Source organism: Neodiprion pinetum, chromosome 1 (assembly GCF_021155775.2).
Source record: "Neodiprion pinetum isolate iyNeoPine1 chromosome 1, iyNeoPine1.2, whole genome shotgun sequence".
NCBI lineage: Eukaryota > Metazoa > Arthropoda > Insecta > Hymenoptera > Diprionidae > Neodiprion > Neodiprion pinetum.
This window is the reverse complement of record NC_060232.1, coordinates 13211111-13230424: the sequence shown is the minus strand read 5'-3', so window position 1 is coordinate 13230424 and position 19314 is coordinate 13211111. Positions and strand designations below refer to the sequence as shown.

The window sequence follows — 19314 nt, the reverse complement described above, 5'->3', positions numbered from 1 at the left end:
TTTCTGTAAATAATAATGTTTTTCCACCACATGCTTAAAAAGTTGGATGTTTAAAGTTTGTGAAGCGTACGTAAGATGCCCCATTTCTAAACAGTGCGGTGAAACGACGCTAGCGCATGCGCTTAATTGATATTCTGACTTTTACGCACTACGGCTTTCTCAGCGCATGCGCACTTTTGAATAATTCAATTTTACGTTTGGGGGAACGTCATTGAGGTGAGTTCAATGTGAAGTTTGTGCGTTTGGATGAGACGTCATGAAGTTGGGCACATGCTTTTGGATTTTTCGATTACCTTGACCAACTTCTTTTAAATTATTATATTAGATTTGTTTATTTCTCAAATTAAACTTACCTTCGCATATGTTGGAAAAAATAGTGTGTCACACGTGCGTACAAGTCATATCTGACTCGTGTGATTACTGCACTCGCTTTTGCAACTCTCGATGCAAACTTCACACTCGTGGGAAATCACTCGCTTTTCGCACTTATAACACAATGCATTATTTTTATATAATTTTTTCGTCACTCTCTTTCACCTTAAATTTCGCACTCAAGCACTGTCCCTCACCCTCGCTAAAAAAATTTGTGACCATAATTTATGATTCAAACAAAAATTGCAAAGAATATTACATCGTTTCAACCTTTCTGTATCAGCAAGAATTTTTGTCAATATATACATTTCGAAGCTGACGTGCAAGAAAGACACTGAAATATTTTTTTTCACGTCGTTGAATTCGTTTTTGATCTCGCTATCAACTGCTCATATTTAAAATATGCATTCTCTATCTAAAGACGGATGTCACTTGCAGAATCTCAAAAATGAAACTATTCACGTGTCAACCGATATCAAGGTCATTTTTCTCCATTGAAACCAAACACGTTTTGTGTAAGACTTTTTTTGTATCTCTTTTTGTTTATGGAATGTTCACTTGGGGCGATCAAAATCAATCATCCCATATTACAAAATTATTTCATTATGTGTTAAGTGGATACAACAGATGAGTCATTGCGAATTATTAACTCAACTCTTCGGTATTTCTTGCTCTTATAAATGTTATGATTCAACCTCTGTATGGTTGGTTGAGAGGGGATGGATGATGAATGCATGTAGAGGTAGTGAGTTTCGTCTTCAATCTTAGAACACTTGTGCAGCCGATTACTAACGGTACACCTGGGTGTTTGCCACCCGGCTGACTTCAAAAAAACTGTGGTTTCAGCTGCAATCAAAATTTCTTCATAAATACAACGCAGAATTTTCGGTTGAATGATTGAGTATGCGAGAAAGTAGGATAAATTCCAGTTTCGCAACGAATCGTGATAAATAAATCGTGTTTTTCTGTGTTTTGTAACTAAGAGGACCACGCGATGGCGAAAAAGTGTACCGTTCTAGGGTGAAAACCACAGGGAAATCAAGATTTATGCAAGCCATATTCATATTTATATTTGGAATTTTCGTTTTGATCTTATTGCCATCAGAGTAGATAAAATTTAATTTCAAGAAAGGAACAAATACATCAACAGGTTTTCATTATATTTAAAACAGCGGAAATGGGAGTTATTGGCTTCATGACAAAAATATTTTATTAAAAAAAAATTATTTGTAGCAATATAAAACAAAAGTATGACTTCTCGTATACTTTAACGAAATAGTTTTGAAGAAAAATTTTTTAGTCTCACACGCCGACACGAAAACGGAACAAAATTGTTCAGATATTACTGGAAATAGTCACTTCGTCCCGAGTTTTAGAATCCCAATCTTACACTGTACAGTTTGACCATTTCGTTTGAGCGCAGGTTGCGTCGTATAAAGTGAAATCATATCTAATCAAAAAAAAATTCAGAAAAGTACATTAACGGCCGAAATGACGACCCAACGGCAAGATTAATAATATCAATATATATCGAGAATCCACATTTACTCATAATTCTTGGTAATTTTAATGGTCCCCGCCTAAACCAAATAGACAAACTGTACTTCAATAGTATTTTGGATGGATTAAACGTTCCATTTCATCAGGTGGAACAGAACATCGTCCAGCTTAATTCCAAGCAAACGTTTTTTCCATGTCTCGAATACGAATTGCAGCCAGAAGGCTCGTTAAGGAGTACTTTTCGTCCATTAGAGTTAAAAACTTTCGGTCCAGTCTTAACTACTAGCTCCCGCAACGTGAAGTTTGATTTTGTCAATGATACTCTGGAGTTTTGAAGATTCAAAAAGTAAAACTTTTCGATATGGCTTCATTTCGTTATCACTTTCAGTCCAGGTCCCTTCTAATCCACTATCGGATTCATTTTCAACGGAAAATTCAAAGCTGCAGTCTGCTTCTTCGGCGAATATCTCCTCCTCACGATTACTCCAGAGTATGTCAACATGAGGTGCGTTATTCTTGTTCTTCGTTTGTGGATCCTTTTTAGGATTCTGGATTTCGTACACCTTACATATTAGTATGAAGTAGGAAAATTTGAATGGCATTTTCTTTTTTGCTGCCCTATCAATTTCCGAAACCAAATTTTCAAACAGCGGCACTGATATCTGTGCGGGAATATTGATGAATCTTTCATTGATCAACAGACCCAACGGTGCTGCGTCGTTTTCCAGTACATTTCTAATCAGGGCGTTGGTAGCGTCGGTTGCATGCTCTTCTGCAAGCTGCTTTAGTAAATCTCTCAATTGTTTCACGCATGGCTGGTTCTGAAAACAATTTCAAAATTAATCTACATCTGCCCATACAGAATCTGCACAGATCATTTAGAAAATCATTTTTTGTTTTACAATTCTTGTGAGCTTTCACAAATTATAATTTTTTCAATTTCCTATGATTTGATTTTTTTTCTTCCTTCACGTGCGTAGCAAAGAAAACAATATGCTGTACACGTAATTCAGGGAATAGTTATTATGTCAATCTGATTTAAGTCTGTCGAGGCTGAAAAGTTAATTATATTTGAATGCGTGAAGAAATATAATCCAGTCATACATCTACCTGTCTGTCGGATATGTTGACGACTGTAGTGATTCCGAAAACGTTGTTTGGGTCCTCGTTCTCGTCCTCGTCTGAATCCTCCGTGTCATTGGATGATTGCTTAACGACTGATCCCACGTAATTTTGAGAAATAATTAAGTCTGTGAGCCCGCTGAGGTCGAGGTGGGCTTTGAGGAATAATTGCTGCAGCAGTATTTTAATGCCATTGAAGTCAGGATCTTGCGGATTACGTCCCTCAAAATCTACCTGGATTTCCATTCCCTAAAAGTGGAATATTTTTCGTGATTTTTGGTCAAATTTATAATGATATGATAACCATCGTACATTTAGACTCATTACGGCAAATATGTTACATCTAGTCATAAAAACATGTTTCCTTATTTAATAGCACAGAGCTGTACGTTCCTTGTACAGAGAGTTCAAATTCAAACTTTATCGAATACTGAAATTCTAATCGCAGATACATTGATTTCCAACACTGTTGATTGATAAACAATAACTGTAACCTATTCATTAATGGTTGACGAAGTAGGGGTGGAAATTAATACAAAATAACACGATTCTTCCGTTACTATACAATTCTTATAAAATGTACATAATGATGCAAGCCTCTCTGTTACATAGTGATGAATAAGAATTCTCGACCTCGTATATAATCTATTATAGAATCTTGGTGATCGGTCAATTAAGTAAACGTATTTTTAGTTAACGTTTTGACCCGGATATGGGCCCTCCTCAGAACGATTTATTTATTTAACTGTCAAGAACAACAAAAAATTTTTTTTAAATAATAATACTAGAAGTACAATCAGACATTAAATATTGTAGATGTAATACTCTTAGGGCTATTATATATTATTGGTTAGTAAGAACATTTTGATTAATTGAAAAAAGAATGGCTTTAAGTGTTATTTACCTTTTTTTATAAGTAAGTGGACTAAGATGTAGTCAAATTCACAATTTACAATTAGTGGAGACAATGTTCTTTGAGTGACGGTAGTCAATGTCAATCTTTTAGTTATTTTACATGTAGGAGTTAATAGTTGGAAGTCATTAATTAAAAAGATTAAAGAACTATGTTTCTTCACAGTCAGTATGTCATTGTGTTAAAAGGTTTTTAAAGAAAGTCTTTTTAGCAGTAAAATTAATTTGCAAGTGTCCAAGAAGTGGAGGTAGGCTCTTTATGACTATGTTCCACATGTCTAACCAAAAATTATTGTTGGTTGAACCGATTGGGTCAACAGGTGAATAACGACTGATGGGAGAAACAAATATGATCCAGAGTGAAGGTGAACCTAATATAAACAATTATACAGAAAAACAAACAATATTTTGTGAAAAAAATTTGTTTGTATCTAGTTAAGGTTAAACAATATTTGTTGTGTGGGCGGAGATTAGAGGTTTGTAAATATTACTTAAATGTTCAACATCTTGTCTAAGATTAACGGAATGGGTGCGACCTACAATGTTGCACATTTCTAGTAATAGTCTTTTATAATGATTGTGTTCTTCACAAAGGATGTTTGTATTGTCGTAGTTAAAAGTGTGTTGTTTATTGATACTATGTTTTGTTAGAGCCGTGTGACGTTCTTCAATCTCATGTACATTGCGTTGATGTTCTTTGATTCTGGTGTTAAGGTGGCGGCCAGTTTGTCCTATATAAACTTGGTTGCAATCATTGCAAGGTATTTTATACACAACATTGGATCGTTTGCCAATGGGGATCTTATCTTTTCCCGTATCAAAAACTAATTGTAAATCTTTTGAATTTTTTCCAACAAACTTGACATTATGTTTGGCAAATAGGCGGTTCAGTGACTCAAAGAGACCAGATACATATGGGATGGGGATATATGTAGTAGCAGGTCTATTGTTATCGTCTGCGGGAGCAGAGTCAATATTATTATAAGGATAATCATTCCATCTTAGTATATTGTATATGAGCGACAGGTTTTTTTCCTGAAACTCTGTACTAGAAAGTTTGATGGCTCGGTCAACTAGGTTAATGATGGTGCCTATTTTGTAGGACATTGGGTGGTGAGAATTAAAATTCAGATATCTTCGAGACCAGGTTTTTTTGTGGAACCAATCTGTTTTGATATTATTGTTGTTGTGTATCAGCAATACATCTAAGAAATTGATGGCGTTATTTTCTTCTGTTTCGATAGTAAATTGTAATCGTGGATGATATCGGTTAAAAGTATTAAGAGTGTGATCTATTTTTTCTTTAGGAACAGCAGTAAGAATATCATCAACATATCGAAAATAGAACGGTAAATCAAAATCAAGATTGTTAATGCAAGACGTTTCCAAGTCTTCCATGACAAGGTCTGACAAGATTGGGGAGAGAGGAGATCCCATGGGCAACCCGAATTGTTGTGCATACGTATCGTTGTTAAATTTGAATATTGCAGAATCAAAACATATTTTTAAAGCTTTATCTAGTTCAATAAGAGGAATTGGGATCTTATTTTCAAGAGAAGCCCAACAGTTGTTTACTACGCGCAATGCAAGATCTATCGGAACGTTGGTAAAAAGTGATATTACATCTAGCGATATTAAAGTATAGTTGTCTGGGATAATCAATGTTTTTATTGTGTCAACTAAGGAAAAGCTATCTTTAACACTAGAGGTGGGAGGTGTGATATTAGTGGTGAGCCATGAATTAATTGTCTTGGCTATTACATCTACAATATTTAATGTCTGATTGTACTTCTAGTATTATTATTTAAAAAAAATTTTTTGTTGTTCTTGACAGTTAAATAAATAAATCGTTCTGAGGAGGGCCCATATCCGGGTCGAAACGTTAACTAAAAATACGTTTACTTAATTGACCGATCACCAAGATTCTATAATAGTCTGTTACATAGTAATACATGATAGCTTTCGATCCAGGTGATCGCTAATTTATTTAATATGCCTATCAGACAATCCCAAGAAATCTGGGTTTTACAGATATCATTGGAAGTTATATTAGGATTTAACTCTAGGTTTGGTTGGAAATAATCCACTACATACCGGAGTGCACAAAAAAGTATGAATGTGATCGAATTTTTTATCAGTTAGTTCATTTGTTTTCTGAAAAATTGTAATCGCCAAAGGGTGAAACTTGTCTCAAACCGTTCAAATTGCCAATTCTACTTTGAAAATGACATTTTCCAGTAAAATGAATTTCATAGGACCATTTTAATTATACAGTTATTACAAATACATAATTATTGAATGGTTCATTTTCATTTTTTAAACTCGCATTAAAGGTCTTAAAACGAGTGAAAATTCTGAGTTCACATTTATTACAAATAAAATTCAACCGTGAGCGCCTGGGTACCGGCAACCGTCAATACGTACATGTGTTGCAGAGAATGGGATGCGCGCAACTCGCAAGTTATACAAAGTAGCAAACTGTAAACTGCAATATGATCATTTAATTGAATCAGTGTAAACGGTTGGTCGAGTAGATTCTAAATTTCGAACAGAGCAGATGACCAGTCGTCGCCTGTTTCGACTTTTCGTCATTTTTTGAAAATTCTTGACAAGTGATGTGGCAACCGACCACGTGCTTCGTGGAGGTTAGATCACTTCGTTTGCTCAATAACGAGTAAAAAATGTGCAATCTCGCTAACCTGCTCAGCCTCCGATGCGTCCTCATTTTCGCAATCACTCTGATCATCCGACGAACTGTGTTCTTCCCCATTGTGGCCAATATTCTCGTTCCTCGGCTGGATCTCACGTTTTTTTGTTGGCGCAGCCATAGTGTAATCCTTGCTCGCTGTACCGTGGCGACGGATGCGGCGCTTGCGCTTCACGCTTCTCGGCCCGCAATTCACCTCCGAATCGATGTGGTCGATATCAGTGTTACCAACCTATCAGACAAATACTTTTTTCAATGGCGCCAAAACAATTCTTTAGATTTCTTATTTAGATGGCATCACAATAATTTTTCAGATGTCTCAATGGCGCCACAATAATTCTTCATATTTCTCATTTTCAACAGTGATGTTTGACGGGATTGAACCTGAATAAATATAGGAATATATAATATATTTAATTTTTTTGCATTATAACATGGACATTTTTCCTAGAAATATATCCTACAATCGGAATTTCAAGTATAAAGATATTAACAACCTTTACTTATATAATGTGTTCTTATTTTTAATACTTAAATATTGCAGAAGCTACTAATTGTCGCATGTTTTTTCAGGAACCTCACGATTGGTTGATTTGTAGTCTGTTGTTTCGATTTCAGCGGCCATATTTAAAGAATTTGGTCATCAATCTTGAGATTTCGTCAGATTCCGGCCTAAATGACAATATTTCTTAACAAGAAAACAACTTTACTTTTTTTTTTTTTGAACATTCTCTAATTTCTTTGATTTTAAAGAAATTTCTTTAGGACTGGCAACGCTGGTCGATGTCTCTGACCTGTAAATATGCCAAGTTTCAGTCGCGTCGCGGCAATTTTAAGCTCCTTTGGAACGTTATCCAAAATTCAAACAAAGTATTTGATTGTCCGTTAAAAACGAATACATGTAAGAATAACGCTGACCCCATTCAAATTGAGCGAACTTGCTGGATTAAGCACGGAGTTATTTTTTATTCGTAAATAAAATGGTGCGAATGGTATGGTATAAATTATAATACAAGAATCGTAACGATCAATGCAATGTGTTTCGCTATAAAACAGGCATGCAGATGTGACTCGATGCATATATTTTTGTGGCTTGAACAGAGAGGTAATGAGGCATTATAACCAAACACCTTATATTATTGTTATTATTATCATGATTACTTTTTGGAATTCAAAGGCAGCCATGCGCGTGAAGCTTATATACATAAACGCAGGCGCGTGATTCAGCCTTGGTGTGTATTCGAGTGTATATTTATACCGAGGTATATGATTTGTGCTATCTGAAACCGTCCATACGAAGGCATTGTTACGTATTTTTTAAGAGAAATGGAACCAGGCTTTCCTTTGAACAAGACGACATAGTGATACGTATGCATGCTACGGGCAAAATTTTAGACTGTACCGACGGATATATTGTGACTCTGCATGCAGAAGCTCTATGCGCGTTTGGTGGTCGCTCGGGAAACTCAAGCGTGCGTTCCTATTGTTGCCGCTGGTGCTGGGTGGAATTCGATTAAAAGCACGCTACTCGCGCATGACTGAAGGAAATTCTATTTTCTAGAATTTCCCGGAGTCTGTAAGGCTGCTCCACAGCGTAGCACGCACGGGTCTAAGAGCAGTGTCGCATTATAGGTTATAAAATATGTATTTTTAAAAATTGATATATACATAATATATTTATATTGCCGATTTCGTCGATCTCTCTGCGTAATATGTTTATATAATATAATATATATTATATGTTTGTAATGTTAAATAATAAAATTGAAGCATCCGAGTGAGGACATACACATACCTATAATAATCTCGTATTGGGAAGTGATAATACCAAGTTTGACACTCGTGAAATTCTGAGAGTGTGCAGGCGGGGGGTGAGATGGCTGTCTGGTGTCTACATGTTCGATGGATGTTTAAATAAATTTCTGTGCTACACGATATCATGCTCATACATACATAGAGAGAAAGAGATTGGATGTTTTAAATTCTGGCTGTTGGGTGTTTAGCGATACATTATATCTTTAGAAATAGCTGTCTCACCTGCCTTGGACTGTTTTTTTCAGTTATTTATTTATTGCTTCTACGTTTCCATTAGGCCTCTTCTCCTCTGTCTACCTTTCCAAACGTATTTTTTCAGTAATACGTCAATTTGTATTACATTTTTTATGATATCTGTATGATATGTATATTAACGAAGAATATATAAGTTATCATTATTTACAATGCTTAAAACCTTCCAATAAGTGTCTGTGTGAACCTATACATGGTTTTAGATCAATCAACCACTTCATAAACCGCTCTTAATTGCATCTCGTTCGTTAATCATATTAATGGAAATTACTCACTTGCCTGTCAAATCGAAGGAATTTCAGAAATATTCTCGACACCCGGATACCTACCGAAATAAAAAATTTTCTTTGCAAATAAAAATTGTGCGAACCGATGAGCTTATAAACGGAAATTTGATTGTGTTGTGAAATTAAACTACGAATGAGCCTGTTAGAAACAGATTGAAGTTTCTTCATATAACTGTCAAGGCATACGTTATATATATATATAATATAACTAATGTGTGAAATCATTCATCTACATAGCTAACGCCGCAGTATTTTCCAGTATATCGAAACTAAAGAATGTAGTATACCTATGTTACCACGAGTCGCAGTTCACCGCGGGTGGTGGTCTTTATGGATTTTTCCACACCACAATTGAATGAAATTAACCCATTTGCCGACATCGTAGGGGCGTGCTAGACTGTGGCGTTCTAGCGGGTGAGCAACTGGTTGATTTATGACCGCTTTGCGTAGTGAGAGACGAGTAGTCTGCAGCGGGGGAACTAAATTAGATTCTGCTGAGTGTACAAATGACTTTATTCAAATTTCGAATGCAATTTAGGGTGAGAATGACAATTAGGCTGCATCTTGCCTGTGCCTTTCCTTTGCTGTAACTGGCCTATGGAATTAGATTTATACGCAGGGGTCTTTACCTAAGTTCCTGTAATTTTATTCCTTTATTTTTCGAATCCTTGGAAAAAAAATTTATTCAAGCAAAATGTTACCGAGCAAAGTGACAGACTGGAGATGATGCAATGAATAAATATTTTTCAAATGCTCAAAAAATTCACAAATAGATGGATATGCAAATGCGTAGAGTGAACTTTCAAACTCATCCCGATGGCTTGTAAATTTATTCTTTGCAAGCTCAGAAATCAGAAGTCGGAGACCTGTCTCTTGGCTCAGTAATTATTTATTAACAATCTATTACATCTATATTTGCAAATTTATTTTTATACTCTCATCTTGACTACTTCTCGGTTTGTAGTTACGTGCTAATTACTATCAGAACTTTGTATGATGGTGTTTAGAAAAAAGCTACGCAAGTTTGTGCAGCTTTTATCATCCTGCATTATATTATACCAATACTGGATCTGCATCATTGACATGTCACGCTTTTTGATGCATGTCATATCATCGTTCTTTAAGTACCTAGTCATAGCGATTAATTGTCAGCAGTGCTGAATTTAAATGTTTCCGATCATTTTGACAGTAGTTTATGACCTGTCAACCTCTTTATTTATGATTCTAAGTATTTCAGTACTTGATTAACAGGATTTTAATAGTGCTGAACTAAATGTTTCATTCTATTGCAATCACTGACTTATTGCGACAAACAACCTGTCTTCTTTAACTGGAAAAGTTTGAGACGGCTGTATTTTCGCCACAATCACGAAAGAACTTTAAAAACATAATGGTTGTATTTTTCAAGTATCGTTACTAGTAAAACAAACCCTCGACACAGAAATTGATCGGTCACGCGCTACATCATATCGTAACAGTGTCTAGCGCAGAATACGGATAGATTTATCAGATATAGATAAATAAATATAGATTTCTAGTTCACAAAATGAAGATGCTTGTGTCAAGAAAAAGAAGCATCAATCTATACTAAAGAATAATAACATATGAGACAAACATTTTGTTTGTGTGAAAAGCCGCGTGAAAATTTTTACGTCCATTGAACAAAAACTGTACAAGTGATCAACATGATAATGGACACGCAAGGAACTAAGAATCTAGGTCAACGGTATTCGTCGCTTTGAGGTTCGCCAGTTAGAGGTAACGATAGAATGTGTTGTAGTCATTACGTTAACGAACTCCGAGTTCGCTGCAGTGCAGTTGGAAAAATGTAGTTCAAGTAGCCCTTAATGTGCCGTAGAATCTCAATCTAATGAACTAGTGGCGTTAGTAATCGACAAAGTCAGATTTCGTGGCCCACAAGGAGGAAAGCTACTTAGGGAGGACGGTCACCCTTTCACGCTTGATTTTTGAGCTAAAACATAATAATTTTGAATAAATCACTATACGACTGAAATATGCTAGTTTTTATCTTCATTTTATACCTAAAAATTTGATAAACAGTCCATAATTGTTTAACCGAACTCATTTTACTTGAAATGACATTTTTCAATAGTTGTCACACGAAAACTTTGGATATGTTAAAGTTCTCTTGAAATTCGTTGAAATTACGAGAGACGTGCTGAACTTTTATCAATGAATAATAGTACGTCTCCAATTCACAACTCACATCGTCTACGTCATTGTCAGACATGAATCATTCTAGTTCCTGCAAAAAATGTATTATCAGAAAAGAATGGGTATCAACTTTCATAAAAATCGCACCAACAGTTGTGACATTATCGCGTGGAAAGATTCGTTACCAGTAAAATGAGTGGAGTTGAAAAAAATTGGATTATTTTTCAAATTTTAAATAAAAAATAAAGGTCAAACTATGCTGTATCTTTCAGCTGTATAATCGTTTATTATTTTCAAATCTCCGCGTGTCAATAGCAACTATTCAAAGTTACCTTAAAAATCAAGCTCGAAAGGGTGACCACCCCCCTTAAAAAGAGGCTTGGCTCATTAATCGCGTGAAGGGAATGCCCGAGCGCATTGCACAGTACAAGCTGGATGGTGTGATGGGAGGGTTGGCGTAAGGAGCTACAAGGAGGCTGAGAAAGTGAGAGGGAGAAAGAGAGAAAGAGAAAGAGAGAGGGAGAGAAGTTTATTGATTTGCTTTCTCACCGTGAGTTTTTTCTGTCCCCTTTCCATTTCGTGCTCCTGTCGCAGTTTTACTTGTTGTAGTTGGACGGGAGTCGGACGTAACAACCGCGTTTACAAATCTGCGTTCAAACGAGACAGAATACAAAAAAATCTCAAAATGTTTTAGATCACAACATGAAACTTATGGCATCGGAACTTAGAACCGAGTATCACTTTGACTACAGTGGGATAAATGAGAATATGTAAATTTTCGAAAATATCTGATTCAGGGTTTTCGGTGGTGGACTTTGGAAATAACGTTAAACACTGCGAAACAATTATGCAAAGATTCCATATCATCGTTTGCGGAATTGATATTGTACGTAAGACAAAATTATTAGCGTTAATTATCATTAAAATTATATTAATGATCAGTTACCAATGAGGCGCACCGTTAGATTAAAAATAAAAATAGCGCGACGTACAACAACAATAAACGCTATTTTTATAATTTTGGTTTGAAGGATACGTAACAAAATACCAACTTAGGAGCGGTTTCATTTGATTATTACAATTCAAACTTCGAAGAAAGAGTTACGTATTAAATATTATTTAGCTTACTCCAATGCCCTTTGATGCGTCAAATTTTTTTATGGCCACATTTGCAATGTACACGAAGAAATCGGATAAATACAGAAAATGAAGTATTTCTTCATTAACTTTGATTAAAATTGTGATAGAAGGTCAAATATTGATTGTGAATTAATCATTTCTCATCAATCCAAGCAGTCAGCTCATCGAAAGTTCGGTTTCCTCACAGAAAGAGAATAATCCTTTGATGAATTGGGGGATTCTTGGATGTGAAGGTCGGTGAGACGAACAACTTTTAAGTTTAATTATCGGCCTGAGTGAGAGACCTCCTCAGAACGAATATTTCATTTGATTCACATTTGTCACGAACAATAAATTTTGTAACAAGGCAAGTGACAAACATTATGCAACAATATATACACCATTTAAAGTTGAGTACAAAAGAAATGTTTAAAGCCATGCCTTACAGTAACCTAGAAATTTTTTTTTAACTCTCAGCGATGTAGAGCAAATTTTAAATCTTCATTGACGAGCAAGTAAGAACATTGATGAAACGGTGAGGATGGACTAGCGATCCATGATCTAGTCACAGTTAGCAATTCTGCGCTTCCAGCTTCCCATCGGAATTAAATTTTTATCGTGGAAACGAACTTTTATAAATGTATAAATTTTTAATAATCCTTTGATTTACATGCAACGGTAATTATATGGACAGCTTGTGTTTTGACGTTGGGTTACACAAATTTTGGTATTTGAAAAGTCCAAATAACATCCGGTCACGATATTTGAACACCAATCGTTCGTCGAAATCGATTAATTAATGCTCAATGAGTTAATCGTCTCTCGTTCGGGCTGAACGCGGCTAGAATAAAGCTGTGCAGTTAGCATTTCGGTCTGGTAACAATAATATGCAGGATATCATATACTTGTGGAAAACATCACCGACTCATGGCTCGTTATTTTTAATGAGTTGGAAATGAAAATGTTGTGCGAAAAGAGTGACTGTTATACCCTTTGATTTCGATGTATTAACTCCGTGTTTAAAACCCACGTTTTTGTGCAGGAGTGTCACGTTTCCGCGCTTCGACTTACCACCCTTAGCTGCAGTGGCGTACTTGGGGTGGGACAAAGTAGGGCACGTGCCCTGGGCGCCATTCAAAGAGTGTGGGGCGCACGATTCGCAAATTGTTAAACTTAAAAGTCGACATAAACCAACAACATAATTCATATTAAAATAATACCGTGATTCCTGCACGTGTACGGAAGAAGAGAAATTCTTGAACCAACAAAACTCATTTTGTTGGAGTCAATTCACTCCAATCTAGTACCCCTTATTTGTTCCAAATACGATGACTTCGATTGAACAATTTTGATTTAGTTGAAAATCCCTTGATTCAACAAAAGCCTTTCTTGTCGCAATCGAATGAAATATTCATTTGAATGAACCTCTCGATGTGTTTCCGAAATTGAGTCAACCAAATATCATTTCCTTCGACTTTCGAGGTTTATATATTGTTCCTCCAAATCGCATGTTCATTGACAAGAAATGAAGTGGTTCACATAAAATAAGAAAGAATCTAGCTAACAAAATATTTACATTAATTGAATGACACACTTTGTTGATCTAACCGGAGTTTGTTTGGCGTAACTGGTTGAATCAGATGCACAAATTTGTTAACGAGGTAAAAGAAACACCACATGCTTTGAAACAAGTAGTAGTGATCGTAAGCATCGGTATACTCGTACTATAAACGGCCGCTAGGCGGTAAACTTTCTCGCTAAGGAAGTAGCTTCAGAGATACTTATAAAAACGGGTAGTCGGCTATGAGTTCTGATTCAGACAACGTAAGATAGATCTGTCACCATATCCTGTCACAAAGTACAAACGAAGAAAGCACAATACCAAGTTCCGAATTATCGAAATTAATATTGACGACACAAACAAAAACTGTTGACATATGTTCAATTTACATTTCTACATTTACAACCCTAAGTTTTCGGGTTAGGCCCATTAAATATCGGATAAATCCCACAAAATTCTGAGTCAACAGTATTATAAGAATATTTCAGTTCAAAAATACGATTTGTGCGGTTGAATAACTCTAATGTTCAGTCAACGCAGAAGATTTTTGTAGCAACAAATTTCCTGGCCTGTTTCAACCATTGAACTCTTGACTCAACAACACATAAATACGAAGCTCAATTTATTTCAGTACATACAACAATTTCATATTTTTAAGACAGAACCATTGAATCACGTTTAATCGAATTTTTCTTCATCTCGATCACACATTTTCTTGATACAAAATTCACATTATCATAAGAAACTCACGGCGCATGTTATTTTGAATAAATCGATAGTCAGCTAGATCATTCAAAGGCTTGATTCAATTCTACATTAAGTTACCACAAGTACTTCGTCCGACAAAAGTATTTTGCTGAATGAGTGTTCGCCGCATTTAACTATAGCGTTTAGTTGAATCAATCGAATATCACTTGGTTCAAATAATTCTTTTACTTCGTGTAGTGGTCTTCCGCGAACGAGCGAGAGGGGATTAGTGGTGTAACAACGGCCATCCGTAGACTTTCGAAAATGTTATAAATCTATTCGCATAGCAGAAGGCAAGAAAGGTGCAATTTGAAGTTTGAGACTATTAAAAAAGCACTTTCACTGACTAATCTTTGCCCTTAGACAGAAAATAAAAATGTTTTGGAAGATTTACGACCATTTTATTTAGTGTATCTGTTTATTTTGTAATTAGATAATTTATGAATAGGCGCAACTTCGATGCTTGCCCTAGGCGCCATTTTCGATTGGTACGCCCCTGCTTAGCTGCATACCGACGCCCAACTATTATACTCGGAAACACATTGGTAAAATCTCTGTACCTCTGCATTTCGAAGGATCGTGGGATACACATTCATTTTATTCACAATCTACTAAAATTTAAACATTTGCATGTCTCGTACATTAAGTTCAGAATCAACAGTGGATTCACGTACCTGTAGCGTTGACATTGTTTTGGATCAAAACTACGTAATACGTTTTTGAAACCTCTTTCAGATGTTTTTAGTAAATGAACTGATATTTTGGTTTTTGAATTTTTTTTCAACAATCACCTGGTCGTATTAGGTAGATATTTATTCAGAGTATAATGTGAAAGACCATTTCTTCTAAATAATTTTAAAACAGTCAAGTTTATTAATTTGTATTTGTAATCTCTTGTAGAGAATTAACAACTTAAAAATCTTCGAAAATCCGATTTAAAAGATATCCTTCCGTGAGGATTCGTTTTTTACTACGTACAAGTTTATCGGCTGAAAGCGAAAAAAATGTTGCTTCTTAACGAAACATCTTAATATTTACAAATACGTATTGCAGATCCCTCCAGAAACTGCGTTGCACACTAGCAATAAGGATTTTCAAATGAATACCCCTCGCATTTGTCCGGTCCACTGCCGTTCAAGGTCGGTAAGAAATCAATAATGGCTAGTTACATAAGGTTTTCAACTATCCAACTCCACTGACGAATAATTTCCCGCCCCTGCATTCCGATCGTAGTTTCAATCCGTTTTTGAAAAAGCGAACACTTCGCATAAGCGAAAAAGTGATAACTCCACGTTCTGCATTATCGATGCTGGCAGCTATGGTGGTAAGACAGCGCAATTGGAAACTTATTCTAATCCTGAAGTGACCCACAGTTGACGCATATTTGACTTATACGATACCGGTAAAAATGAAATCAACTAATCGGATACCGCCGAAGATGGCGTATTTGAATACAATAGCTGATTAATTGTCAAACATACGATTAAAAATGTCCACTAGGTTGTCAATTTATATTTACCAGTGTTTGTCGTTATCAAAAAACAGTACAGCGAAACTTTAAAATCTCGATAATTACATTCCCTGTAGCGAGTTCTATGTGTTATCTAATTTTTGTTTTGGGGTTGGAGTGATCTTAACGAGATTCGTTGACATACGGCTGGTACAGCTTTGACTTTTGGCTTATTAACAGTTATTACCACATCTCAGGCGAATAGTCACTGTTTTTCCGATTTCCTAGCAACTGTAAGTTAAATTTTTTATCTGTCGACATTGCGTTCGACTTTAAGGGATCGTCTCAGTGTGACCCTCCGAAAAATCACTGATTTTCGCGAATTTTTTTTTTAATGTTCAAATAAACTAATCGGTCCGGTTTTCTTTTTCATAAATAAATACGTTTATGAAGAATACAAAATGATTTTTTTAAAGTTTATTTATTGAGTGCATCATTGTTGTATAAATTGTTGTAATTTCACGTGAAAAAAAAAGGTGCTGCACGGTTTCCACGATGACGGCCCCAATTTTGATCTGAAAAAAAATTTCAAAAAGATTATTGATCTGTAGGAAAGTCGCTATCGCGCTATGGAGGGGTTTTTTTTTTTTTCAAATTTGACAAAATGGCGGTGGTTTGAACAAAAAGTGTCGAATGTGGCCCTTTTTTTCGACAGTTTTTCGTAAAAAAAATAGGAAGTTTTCAAAAAAAAAAAAAAAAGCTTCCATAGCGCGATAAAGAATGACGTTTAAAATATTCTCCTGAAATTGGAACTAGATATCTTTAAAACTCTTCCTTTGAGAGTGGAAACCGTTTTGAAAAACACCATTCTGAGAAAAACGCGTTTAAAGATTGAAGTTGGAAAAGTTTATATAAATCGTTTACTTACGATCAATCGGCGATGCCAGGTCTTGATTTTTTTCTTGGGGGTTTCTCTCGTACGTCTATCCGTGGTGGATGTCAAAAACGAACTGAAATGCTTGGACAGTTTATTCTGCAAGGTTATAGAACCTAAGCACCTTAGTACTCGCGCAGGTAGAAAACCCGTTCCCTTTCTACAAGAAACGCTGTAGCGACCGTAATAATTTGAATTCCGATTTAAAAATTTGAGAGAATGTTTAGAACAGTGCATACTATACGATAATGCAAAAAAAAACAACAATTTTTCGAAAATTTCACACTGAGACGATCCCTTAATTTATCAAACTGTGTAACCGAAATTTCATCCAGTGCGGAAGATCGGGCGCATTTGATTTTTCACTTTTTTACATTTTTATGAATTTATGAAGAATAGTGAACAAAAAAGTTTTTTTATTTCTGAAACAATCATAATATCAACTTGCGTCGTGAAAAAGGCTCATAATTGTAATATTTAGTCTCCAGTTGATGTTTGACAAGTTTATCTGACAGCTTTTTAATATTCATTCAATCTCATAAAATAGTTTTATAATAAATATGAACCTTTAATTTAGGGAAATAAAACTCCCGTTCGATATATCGCTATGTTATGGATCGTGATCTTTGGGTTAAATATAAATTTAAAAAGAGCTATAATAGAACTGCTACATCTTGATTCTTCATGACTTCAAAAAAATGTAAAATAAAAAAAATTAAAAAGTTAATAAGCCCAATTTTCTACTCAAACTAAAATGCTCATCTTTTGACAGAATTTTTCTTCTATCTAAACTAGCTACGTGTAGCCCGTTGAAAAATCGATTTTTATTCCAAACATTCTAACGTAAATACACCTATGATGCTCCTGCAGAATTACACTACCTATTGTACAACATGATTTAGCAGCTTTCATCACATAGGTATGCGACATAAATCGTACGTCACGAACAGCTCGGGAGACACGATGTTCCAACTGAATTACGTAATTTGTCATGTGTTCTACTGTTCAGTAGTTGATTTGGTATACGTTCTCTTTATAATTTGGGTAGAGGTAAAGCTTTACAAACGAACGCAAAGAGAAAACGCATAAATGCGATTAATCCGGAGGTTGAAGATTTCCCCCGGGTATAGAGCGAGGAGAAAAATTCGCGGAGAATAACGCACGCTCTGCGCTTTGATCGAAATGAATTTACTGTTTACCTTTGCCCTTGGCCCAGCCATGACCGGAGGGGTTCCTTTTCCCCTGTTCAGAATACACCCGATCCATGCTAACTCTTACTTTGTTTGATGGTTGTTTTCCTTTTCGCAAACAGTTTACGATAATCATCGGGTCTCCGTCGCACCATGACGCCAGTGTGGCACGAGACATAACTTCGGATCAACCCTGCTGGTACACACTTATAGAACGTGTCCAGACTAGGAGTGTGCAAATATCGGTCAAATCAAATCTAAGCAAATAGTAAAATTCGATATGAAAATTGAATTCGATATTCGAATGTTCTAATCATTTGAAAGTTACAGTTCTTGAAAATCACGGAATGCTATATTTTACGCCAAGTACATCAACATCACGAGTATGTTTAGAATATACGGGATGTATAGTTGAGTCGAGAAAAGTTTTGAAACAAGAAAGTGATGAAATAAAAGTTTGAAAAATTACACTGAAGCTAATCTAATTGCATCTAACTAAAAAATTCCTCTTGGTGCAGGGAAAAATTTGGAAATAGTAAATTTGAACTGTGAATACCAACAATTACATCATAGAAATAACTATCAGTTTTATGTGGAGACTATTTGGCGGCCGATAATCCGTCTAGGTTCGTAACTGCCATGTGGTCAATTGATGACTCATCTTGGGATGCGTTCCGATATTAGCTCCCAATGATGTCAACAATCTTTTATCTCTTTTGCGCTGTCAAGATCGTGGGTAGATCTGTCTCTGTCCTAGGGAGTTTTTAACGCTACCGGCTCATTTCGGAACGCACCCGTGGCATGTATTCGGCAATGGCAAACTAAACATGTTATGTAGCGTCGGTTTTGAATTTGCTTCTAGATTACGTTAGCTTCTATCGCCAAAGAAGCAGCAAACTTGCATAAAACGACGTTATATTGTTGTGCAGTAATTGGCACCACGATACTGGCAATTCTGGTTCCCAGCTGCCGCATCTAAACCTTAAAAATATTGCGCAGTATTACGTATAGTCGCTTGGCAACCATCTCGGAGTCAACTACCGGGTCTAAACATGGAAGGAAGCAACCTTCGCATTTACAGATAGGCAACCGGGGGTTACATTTTGTTCGTGAGTTGGCACTCTGGAAAGCTGCGTAGGCCGTGTTCGAAAATTGACTAACAGTACTATCA

The 19314-nt window shown here is 35.8% G+C and overlaps 1 protein-coding gene across 3 annotated transcripts; it reads right to left on the bottom strand.

The window, feature by feature from the left end:
- Positions 1–1564: 1564 nt before the first annotated feature.
- On the bottom strand, positions 1565–6799 carry LOC124210802 (protein BCCIP homolog). Of its 3 annotated transcripts, none has more exons than XM_046609169.2 (3): positions 6606–6799; positions 2977–3243; positions 1565–2693 (listed from the first exon to the last, which is right to left on the bottom strand). In XM_046609169.2, the coding sequence occupies exons 1-3, from the start codon at positions 6732–6734 to the stop codon at positions 2148–2150; spliced, it is 942 nt and encodes a 313-aa protein (XP_046465125.1). In that variant the 5' UTR covers positions 6735–6799; the 3' UTR covers positions 1565–2147. The 3 variants fall into 3 exon arrangements, with proteins under 3 accessions (XP_046465125.1, XP_046465126.1, XP_068990158.1); XM_046609170.2 differs by having other exon boundaries at positions 2983–3243; positions 6606–6794; XM_069134057.1 differs by lacking the exon at positions 6606–6799 and adding an exon at positions 3899–4273.
- Positions 6800–19314: the final 12515 nt, after the last annotated feature.